The 11,280-nt window shown below is 42.8% G+C and overlaps 2 protein-coding genes across 2 annotated transcripts in view; both read right to left on the minus strand.

Moving 5' to 3' along the window:
• Positions 1-503: 503 nt before the first annotated feature.
• Positions 504-8,873, minus strand: LOC138948026 (ciliary microtubule inner protein 2B-like). The gene is made up of 6 exons (XM_070319553.1): positions 8,819-8,873; positions 8,095-8,123; positions 6,814-7,044; positions 4,646-4,775; positions 2,833-3,054; positions 504-663 (listed from the first exon to the last, which is right to left on the minus strand). The coding sequence occupies exons 1-6, from the start codon at positions 8,871-8,873 to the stop codon at positions 584-586; spliced, it is 747 nt and encodes a 248-aa protein (XP_070175654.1). The 3' UTR covers positions 504-583.
• A 1,954-nt stretch (positions 8,874-10,827) lies between these two features.
• LOC138948027 (uncharacterized protein DKFZp434B061-like) overlaps positions 10,828-11,280 on the minus strand; it is a 1,347-nt gene continuing 894 nt past the window's right edge. The window contains exon 2 of the mRNA XM_070319554.1: positions 10,828-11,229. Within this exon, the coding sequence (XP_070175655.1) occupies positions 10,828-11,229 (402 nt within the window). The remainder of the gene's footprint in view (positions 11,230-11,280) is intronic.

The raw sequence follows: 11,280 nt of genomic DNA on the forward strand, positions 1-11,280 counted from the left end.
TTGTTGTTGTTGTTGTTGTTGTTGTTGGTGTTGTTGTTGTTGTTGTTGTTGGTGGTGTCGTTGTTGTTGGCGTTGGTGTTGGCGTTGTTGGTGTTGGTGTTGTTGGTGTTGTTGGTGTTGTTGTTGTTGTTGTTGTTGGTGGTGGTGGTGTTGTTGGTGTTGGTGTTGGTGTTGTTGTTGTTGTTGTTGGTGTTGTTGTTGTTGGTGTTGTTGTTGTTGTTAGTGTTGGCGGTGTTGTTGTTGTTGTTGTTGTTGGTGTTGGTGTTGGTGTTGTTGTTGTTGTTGTTGTTGTTGTTGTTGTTGTTGTTGTTGTTGTTGTTGTTGTTGCTGTTGGTGGTGTTGGTGTTGGTGTTGGTGTTGTTGGTGTTGGTGTTGTTGTTGTTGGTGTTGTTGTTGGTGTTGATTTTGGTGTTGTAGGTGTTGGTGTTGGTGTTGTTGTTGGTGTTGTTATTGTTGGTGTTCGTGTTGCTGTTGTTATGGTTGTGTTGTTGTTGTTGTTGTTGTTGTTGTTGTTGTTGTTGTTGTTGTTGTTGTTGTTGGTGTTGGTGTTGGTGTCGATGTTTCAACCTGTCAGCGTCTGATTTCACGCCACTGGTGGAAGAGGTTTGCGCATTGCATCCTGGGTGCTGTTCCCGAAGGTTTCACCGAATCGGAACTTTTGCACTGAAAAACACAACATAGAGAACATCAGAAATTAGGTTTTATTAAAACATTTGCACTGAAAATCTCAACAAAGAGAACATCAGTAATAAGGTTTTAAGTGTACATAAATGCAGACAGAAATACAGACAAACAAGTCGCGTAAGGCGAAAATACAATATTTAGTCAAGTAGCTGTCGAACTCACAGAATGAAACTGAACGCAACGCAGCAAGACCGTATACTCGTAGCATCGTCACTCCACCGCCCGTGGCAAAGGCAGTGCCCGTGGAATTGACAAGAAGAGCGGGGTATTCGTTGCGCTGAGAAGGATAGCACGCTTTTCTGTACCTCTCTTCGTTTTAACTTTCTGAGCGTGTTTTTAATCCAAACATATCATATCTATATATTTTTGGAATCAGGAACCGACAAGGAATAAGATGAAAGTGTTTCTAAATTGATTTCGAAAAAAAGTTTGATAATAATTTTTATATATTTAATTTTCAGAGCTTGTTTTTAATCCGAATATAACATATTTATATGTTTTTGGAATCAGCAAATGATGGAAAATAAGATAAACGTAAATTTGGATCGTTTTATAAATTTTTATTTTTTTTTACAATTTTCAGATTTTTAATGACCAAAGTCATTAATTAATTTTTAAGCCACCAAGCTGAAATGCAATACCGAAGTCCGGGCTTTGTCGAAGATTACTTGACCAAAATTTCAACCAATTTGGTTGAAAAATGAGGGCGTGACAGTGCCGCCTCAACTTTCACGAAAAGCCGGATATGACGTCATCAAAGACATTTATCAAAAAAATGAAAAAAAAACGTTCGGGGATTTCATACCCAGGAACTCTCATGTCAAATTTCATAAAGATCGGTCCAGTAGTTTAGTCTGAATCGCTCTACACACACACACGCACACACGCACGCACACACACACGCACATACACCACGACCCTCGTTTCGATTCCCCCTCGATGTTAAAATATTTAGTCAAAACTTGACTAAATATAAAAAGAAAGACAGGCAGAAAGGCATGCAGACAGATATAAAGACATGCGCACAGACAGACATACAGGCAGACAGGCAGGCAGAAAGACAGTAAGAAAGAAAGTCAGACAGACAGACAGACAGCACGATAACACCTACCAGCACAAAAAACTTGTACTATTCCATACTACCTTGCTTCCACGTTGGGCAATGTTGAACCATAAGCTCTCGCCCTTTGTGCGGGGCGGGCAGCTAATGATACTTTTGCTGACACGATCACAGACACATGGTATACATCAGGGCTGAGATGCACGAACCGAAACTGGGTGCCACCCAAACGGGAGAGAACAAACCGTGTGTTCTGATTCGTTGAAATCGCAACAGATCTCAGTTTCAACCAATCCGACACTGCGGGTGGCTCCCGTTGGGGTGGTAACTTTCTCGTTTACCTCACCCCAGGGATGTGTTCAGTGTAGTGAGTCACCAGGTCGGACTCAGTGGGGTAGATCTTATTGCCCTCTTTAGGCAAAACAGGCTCAGCTAACACGATCACTATGACATCTTACTCACCAGGAATGCGCTCAGTGTTTTGTGTGGATAACTATATGCTCAACTAACACGATCACTATGACACCTTACTCACCGGCGAACACATCAACAGGATTACTGTGACATTTCATTCACCAGGGATGTTTCCAGTGTAGTCAGATTCCTGGAAATAAATCTTCTGGTGCGTGGTCTCTTGGAGGGGGAGGAGGTCTGGGGGAGAGGGGAAGGGTGAGGGGGGAGGGTGAGGGGGGATGGGGGTGAAGGGAGAGGACTGATAGTGGGGGTGGGGGGGTGACAGAACAGCTAACACTACCACTGTGACAGTCTACTCACCAGGGATGTGGCCCGTGTAGTGAGGCACTAGGCCTGAGTCAGTGGGGTAGATCTTGTGTTTCGTTTCTACATTCTACATTCTATATTCTACTCACTAGGGGTAGATTTTCTTGAGAAGGGAGGGGGGGTGTTAACAGCTTAACAGGATTACTGTGGTATTCTACTCACCAGGGATGTTTCGAGTGTAGTGAGGCTCCGGGCCAGACTCAGTGAGGTAGATCTTGTGTTTCTACATTCTACTCACCAGGGGTAGATCTTCTTGATAGGGGGGGGGGGGGGACAGCTTAACAGGACCACTGTGACATTTTACTCACCAGAGATGTGGCCCGTGTAGTGAGGCACCAGGCCAGACTCCGAGGGGTAGATCTTCTTGCCGTCTTTGGGCGGGGCGGGCGGCATGCTGCACGTCACGGGCTGCTTGGCCACGTGACTGTGGTGCGTGATGTCATCCGTGAACTCGTTCAGCGCCTGGTGCTTGATGATGGGGTAACCCAGACCCAGCTGGCCGCGAGAGCGAAGGACGAACCCTGTGTAGCCTGAGCAACAGAGAAATGTATAAAATATTAAGTATATATTGTATATTAATTATATAAGATATAATAATAAAATATCTAAAGTTGTGAAAGAAACATCTGCAAGTCAGCAGAGACTGTCTTTCTTCTGAGATTTTTTTCAAATCTCTTAGCAGGACAAAAGAAAGAGATAGTGAAATATCCCTTGACAGATAGCCTTTTAGGAACATCAGACCCTCCTCAGGGGGGCCGAGATTTCAAAGCAAAGTCCCATTGTGGGTGACGTATCACAGTGAAATCTAGACCTAAGGAAAACCATTATTGTACTACCAAGACCAGACACGTGTTTTGACACTACTGTGTCTCATCAGTGGTCTGGTGGTAGAGATGGCGAGATTGGTGAACCCATGGTATTCAACCAAGAAGTAAACCACTCTCCGAGTGGTAAATTATTGTTTTATTTTAATTTTTTTATTTTTTATTTTATTTGCCAAGCACATCATTGTGGGGCTTTTAATCAATAACATGCATCCGTCTACAATGTATCATCATTCATCCTTCAACAAGTATAATAAATATGTAAATGGTGGTAGAGTGGTAGATTCTGTTGGCATGGGAGACTACCCTTATCTGACAATCCGAAGAGGGTATCTGTGATGTGAAATACTTTGATTTCAGATTACTTTGATTAAGTATATATTCTATAATAATTATATATGATAATACTATATCATAATTTAATATAGCTATTCTGATGAACACGTGGGGGAATTCGGGGGCTGTGATTGGATGGTCTCTCCCGATCATTAAAGCATATTGCTGCCGAAGTCGGCCATTTTTCTCAATATCCAAAAGCATATTGAGAAAAATGGCCGACGCATGGTTCCGGTTTACACATCTGTACCACGCGGCGATGTTTCTATCGACAACAGCATACACTGACAACTTAAAAAGCTGTTTCAACAACTGTGTTGTGAAATCGAATGCACTTGGAGTCAGTTTTTCTTCCAAAGTCAGAAAGCGTGTAGCGGTGTGCATGTCTGCGCGAACATGATGCGCGTAAGAAGTTTGTCTGCTATCAAAACCTGAGATCAACGCATCGACGCAAAAACTGTCATTTTGTAAGTTTGGAACAACAAATCAAGGTCATAACAGTTATATAATCGCTATTATGTTTTCAGCGTAGCAATAGGGTCCGATATTTAGACTCGAACAAGTATAATGCGACTCGTCTTCGACTCGTCGCATTATACTTGTCTCGTCTAAATATCGGACCCTATTGCTACGCTGAAAACACAATAGCTGTTAATAATTATGACAGTATTTAGTATTTTCAAAAACAACGATAATATCCAGCTGGCATCGAGAGCGAGGGACGAACCTTGTGTAGCCTGAAGGACTTAGAAGTGAATAATATTACAATAATGTATCATTTATTTATGATATATAATGTCATAATAATTGTCAGTAAGTACTGGTGTCACACAACTGATGTGAAACAGTTCATTGAATAATGCCAATGCGCTACGCCGCTTCGTTCAATAATTAATTTTCTCGATTTGCCCTATACATCTGTTATGTAGGTAGGGTTTAGTACAAAGCTCACCTGACATACATTTCTTATGGTCGTTGTCGTTATCCAGGTAGTACGGGGGGACTGCAGGTGGGGGTTCGGAGTGGGATGTGAAGGGGGCTGCCTCCTCTGCCACTGCGTTCAGCGGGGTCACGTGCTTGGAGTGGATTGGCTGAAAAGGATGAATTAAAAAAAAGTCATTTCCAGAATCAAAAAACAAGAAAGATATGTTGTTGGAACGACTAATTATTGACAAAACAAAACAAAACGTTCACAGATATATCGACCCAACGGTCTTTTAAGTGCACAGACAAACACTAATTAGCCAGAACGTATCTGACAAAATTGTCAGCGGCTTGCAGGGAAGAAACAAACGACGCAATGTTCCTTTCCAGAGACTGAAAACAAAAACACTTTCTCTGCTAAGTTCATGGTCTAGCTGTATCATAAGTGTTTGTCTAACCGGCACGGTTGGCCTAGTGGTAAGGCGTCCGCCCCGTGATCGGGAGGTCGTGGGTTCGAACCCCGGCCGGGTCATACCTAAGACTTTAAAATTGGCAATCTAGTGGCTGCTCCGCCTGGCGTCTGGCATTATGGGGTTAGTGCTAGGACTGGTTGGTCCGGTGTCAGAATAATGTGACTGGGTGAGACATGAAGCCTGTGCTGCGACTTCTGTCTTGTGTGTGGCGCACGTTATATGTCAAAGCAGCACGGCCGCCCTGATATGGCCCTTCGTGGTCGGCTGGGCGTTAAGCAAAAAAACAAAAACAAAAAATGTTTGTCTGTCTCTTCACTGTTGAGACCTTTTGGTCGAAGTACTATGATTGTTACATAAATATATATATACATATATATGTTGTGCTCTGTATTTAAATAAAACGTTCCAATAAATTACTATGCTTTTGTTTTTAAATTCTGAAATGATTGAATATTTTGCTTCAATGAAAATAAATAAAGTGTCTTCTTCAACCAAAGCACATGCGTCAAATTGTAAGTATGCTTGTGATATAACCTTGTCAATCACATTTAAACTTAAATGAATAAATATTAAGACAGTTATGGGAATAAATTAATTCATTATTCATTGAATAAATGAATGAATACAGGAATAACTTAAAATATGAATTAATCAATAGATTACAACTAAATACAAAACAAGAAAACAAATAAAACATAAAGATCACCGGCCCCCGTAGCGCAGTGGTTAGCGCATCGGACTGTGGGCCGGGAGGTCGTGGGTTCGAATCCCATCAGGGTCATGTGGGTTTTTCGGGCTACGGTCGGCTCCTACCCAGAGTGGAGGTGCTATGGTTCTTATGGGAAGGCTGGAATCACACAGCCGAGTGTCATTCACTTAACGAATGCGACTTTGAGGGTGCTCAGGTTCTGTTTACCTGACCAACACCGCAGGCGCTGCAGTTCTCGGGCCCTGTTGACACCAGGATATATTATGACAGTAAGCGTAGAGTGCAGCCCTGTCACGTAGTCTCAAACCAAAATTGGAAATCCATAGCATCATCATTATAATCATCCTCATCTCATTAATCATCCAAAAATTATAAATTGTCCTTGCTCTTGTGGCCCTTCATGCCCGGAGCTCTCATGGTGACCTTGGTCTCAGTGTTCCTGTTCCATCCTTCCCTGAAAAGTACTTCTGCTGTCAGTCTTCAACGTGTGACGTTCTGGGGGGTCGACGGAGGGACGTGGTGGCTGTCTGCTCTCTGGAGGGGACCCTCACTCAGTCTGGCTCCGCGACTTAGCAGTCAATGTCGTTAGTAGGGGGCATAGTAGGTAGTGGGCTGCGTCCGTTAGCTCGGGACAGACCCACTACTGAACACCGTCGAAGTGACTCAGCAGAAGTGCAGTGTCATCTTCCGAGGGTAGCCTACCGCAACGACCCGACATCCCTCCCTGGAGCGTCTGTAAAATCGGCAAGTCTGGCAGCGGAACAAAATTCAGATGTGGATGGAGCAGTGAGTGCAGGGACGGGGCGGCGTGAGAGCACACCGGGACAAGGAACATGTGTAAGGGGAAAAAAAACCAACAAAAAAAACAAACAAACAAACAAACAAACATAAAGATCAGAATAGCAATGTTCAATTCAAGATAAACCAACAAAATGTAGTGGAAGTGAACTTCGATCCACTCATAGCTGGTAACAAACAAACAAAAACACGAACAAAATTAACAGAACACCAACATATACATACCGGAAGTGTGTTGGGGTCGACGCCCTGCGTACGTCCCGACTGCGCAGCGTAGATGAGTTGCATTTCTTTGTTCTTGGCCTGAGACTTTCGCTGATCAAATTCAAAGTCGGACACTGAGTTTCGGCACACGTTGGCATAACGGTTTCCGAAAAAGTGTTGACTTCTTGGAATGAAACCTGTGGACAATGGAGGATTTGAAATGTCACGGACTGACTGGTAAACATAGTGTATCTGCAGTAAGTTGATTACATTACATGTAACATAACATTATTGTCCTGTCTCCGACAGTATTTTTAATTTTCTTTTAATTTCGTTTTGTTTATTCCAGTTGAAAGAATATGTATAGAAGTATAAGGGAGATCATTGTGCTTTGTAAAGTTTAACTTGGTAGTTTCCCCTGAATCTGTCCTTGGACGGTTTCTCTCTCCCTCTCTTTTAAGAGGTCTGGTGGCCCACGAAGTGTGAGTAATTTTCATTTCTTTTAATAAAGGATCCGACTCTAGAATGATTTACATTGTTTTTGAGGTTGTAATCATTTGTGTGATCGCTCTTGACACACATTGTTTGGTAGAGTAAGATTTGCAGTCTTCCACGTGGTTGTCGAGCTATTCCGCCATTTTTTCCTTGTTGTAGATCTGGTTTACTTTTCTGAATTTGTGATTTTGTCATTTGAGAGTGTTGTTAGTGTTGTTGTAGGAATTATAGTAGAAGTAAGAAGCGTGCCGACTTCGGTCGATGTAGTATTTTGTTGGTTTTAAGTTATGGTAAAAGAAAACGACTCGGAACGAAGGCCCCAGTGCTCCAGTTGTGTGTTTGGATAATTCGATTTTTTGTGTACCCCATTTGCCACCAAGCGTTGGTTTTTTCGGTCGCGACTGCGGTGGTTTAGAGGTTGCGATTTTGTGTCTTGATTCTTTTCATATTAGTTTGTATTTTTTCTTATGGTTTCTTTTGTTTACATATGTTTCAGTTTCTTACCTTCACTCCACTTTACTTTACAATAAAGAATCTTGGTAAAACTATCTGGGGCGTGAGCGCAAGAATCCGCGAGCCAGAATAATTATTCAACGTGCAATCACACCCATATCAATCACTTTGTTCTGAAATAATCTCCGTTCTCTTATTTGCTTTGTTTAAAAAAACCTCTTGTCGACATATTCTAAAAGTAAACTTTTTTTTGGCTTTGTTTAAATCGTTGTCAACATCACAAGTTTCACCATTTTTCTTCATTACAGAAGCAAATAAATTCCTCCATTACTTGACTTTTAGCAATGATCTCACTCTCATTTTTGGCTTGTTTAAATTAATATCTGTTCAACATCACCATAAGCATAATTTTTCACAAAAAAGAGTGAAGTACATACCTCGAGATATTGACTTGTTCACACGTTGTGTAGTAATCTCCACTCTCCTTCTTGACTCCTTCTATTCTCAACATAACCATTAGCGTGCAGCTACCCAATGACACACACACAGACAGGGGCAGTTTAGTGCTACTCAGACGGTAGCTTGGGCCGTGCAAATGAGGCATGAAGATAATCCTGTGTAATCCGTGTACAAGAGTAAAGCTCTTGATGACGATTGGCGCTCTTTGTGTAGAACAGTGAGATTATTGTGTTAGGCTACTGGAATGAAAGCGAACGAGTACAGTATATGTGTGTGTGTGTGTAGGGTTGAGTGTGTACTCAAACAAGGTTGTATAGGTGTATTTACAGAGTCAACTATTGCAATTTACTGTACAAGAATATATGAGACAAACAGGCAGGTTCCGTAAATGAGCCTCCACATTGTATTATTCATTATACTCATTTGACACTGTCATTTGAGACATATGCTGCCTGACCAATTGTTCTTCATAATTTCTCTCGTGTATTTGGTCCTTATTTTGATTTATTGATTATGCCTCGATCGTTGTGTGATTAAGTGACATTTTCGCCGATCACAAAATGTATTAACTTTGCGTGTATTTCTTCTGTGCATTTAATATCATTATGACGTGACCCACTCTTCCCAAATATCTGGCGCTCCAAGGCTTCTTCATCCTCTTCTTTTTCCCTCATGCTTATATCTGTTCTCTCGTGCCCCCGTGTCCTTTTTTTTTCTTCCCCACCTTCTGTACTACCCTTTTCTGATTGTTTGCGTATTATGTTTTTCTGTTTGATATCGTTGTCTGAAATGAGTAAATGTATTTAGTCCGCCATCATGTTAAAGGCACAGTAAGCCTCCCGTAAACCATCACAGATACGGTCAGGCTTTAACACACAGTACAAACACCCTTTCATTTAAACACTCACCGATTGAGAACATCCTAGGTGCCCTCCGTAAAGAGCGAACAATTTTCAAAGAATTTATTTGTGCGTGGTTTATCTTACCCCTGAGCCATCGTGAACCCGTGTGATCCAGTTTCCCTTTTTCACAATGTAGTCGTCAGTTAGTCATTTGAATGCGACTCGATGTGAGCTTATCTACAATAGCACGTTTTTATGCACGAAACAAACGGCTGTGGTTCACAAGAACTCTGGCGATGGCTTTTGACTGTTGAGAGGAACGGCGACCTTGCGTGACCCTGCTTCCGGGCTTTTCTTTTTTCAAACTTTCACAACTTCGAATTGTACTGATCTTGTCTTGATGAAAAAATAATTATTTTGTAAGAATGTTTGTGCAACAAGCTGTCAATTTATTATTTAGATTTTAAAAGTTAGGTCCAGCGCAAAAACGCACCACGGTCCAAAAACATTCTGATAATCATCGATCCACGGCTATTGCCAGTTTACATCGATAGAATGAGACCCGAAGGGAAGTAACTCATGTTTGACCTGAGTTCAGGATGGGTCCAAAAGGTGTTCGAGACAATCTGCAAAATTAATTCTTTAAAAATTGCTCGCTCTTTACGTAGGGCACCTAGGATGTTCCCGTTTGGTGAGCGTTCAAATGGAAGGGTGTTTGTACTGTGTGTAAAAGCCTGACAATATCTGTGATGGTTTACGGGAGGCTTACTGTCCGGTATTGAATATTCATAACAGCCGTCCAGCACCAAAACGAGGCGCCATTGTTGTAGAGGAGCAAGTCCACGAAAATAAATTCTTTGAAAATTTCTCACGCTCGACAGAAAGCAGCCAGGATGTTCCCGTTCGGTGAGCGTTCAAATGGAAGTATGCTTGTACTGTATGTAGACGCTCGGGGAGCTCTGTGATGGTTTACGGGAGGCTTACTGTGCCATTAACCTTTGTTATGTACATACCAGGATTACTTAAAATAAGCATTATATGCTTGAGTTAGTTATCTTAAAAACCATGTATTGTTTTTGTCATAATAACAATTGAATACAGTTTTGTTTAAACTATTGCAATTTTTGTGCGATTTTTGTTTGACCTATAACCTTAAAATAAATGTGTAGTCTTTGTCTGTCTTTTTGTCAGCAATGCAGGATGCATGGCTGATATTGTAGCTCTGTACGTTCGTCTCTCCGTCTGTCTGTCTGCTGCTGATATCTGGATTTGCTACTTTTACTACGAGGACGAAGTGAAGAGAGGAGACACACGCTTATCGGAAACGATTTCATTAACTCACACAATATCTTACTGTTCGTGGCAATTTATATTTAAAGTTTTAAGTTTTCCAGCTGTCTTACCTGCTGAAAATTATGGAATAGGCTACACGTTTCTGTACCAAACTGCCAAGTTTAATGGGACATCTTTTGGCACGGAGGATTCCAAAACTAATTACAGCGGCATGATGCAAAATCAGGCCTTACGGCGAGGGACTTGAAGAAACACTGTCATGATTTGGGGAACATCACATTTCACAGATTTCTTGTAGAAAACTTCAGGATCTCACACATAAAGCACGTATGGACATCTGTAATACCAAAATCCCACAATGAGAGATGGTCCTGATGGCCGGGGTGGGGGAGGGAGGGGGGGGGAGTTGCACTAACAGCCCCTTGTTGTTCAAGAGGCGAATGGCTGACGGGATGAATGCTGTTCTGTGGGAGTCAGTGCGGGACTGGGGGACCTATAGTCTGGTATTGTGCTCCATGGTGGATCGTGGGGCCAGTGTCAGGGTGCCTTCCCTTGGGGCCAGTGTCAGGGTGCCTTCCCTTGGGGCCAGTGTCAGGGTGCCTTCCCTTGGGGCCAGTGTCAGGGTGCCTTCCCTTGGGGCCAGTGTCAGGGTGCCTTCCCTTGGGGCCAGTGTCAGGGTGCCTTCCCTTGGGGCCAGTGTCAGGGTGCCTTTCCTTGGGGCCAGTGTCAGGGTGCCTTCCCTTGGGGCCAGTGTCAGGGTGCCTTCCCTTGGGGCCAGTGTCAGGGTGCCTTCCCTTGGGGCCAGTGTCAGGGTGCCTTCCCTTGGGGCCAGTGTCAGGGTGCCTTCCCTTGGGGCCAGTGTCAGGGTGCCTTCCCTTGGGGCTACCTCGACCAGCTAGTCCAATCATGATTTTGTACATCATGGGGCCAGTGTCAGGGTGCCTTC

The sequence above is a fragment of the Littorina saxatilis genome, linkage group LG15, assembly GCF_037325665.1.
Source record: "Littorina saxatilis isolate snail1 linkage group LG15, US_GU_Lsax_2.0, whole genome shotgun sequence".
Lineage (NCBI taxonomy): Eukaryota > Metazoa > Mollusca > Gastropoda > Littorinimorpha > Littorinidae > Littorina > Littorina saxatilis.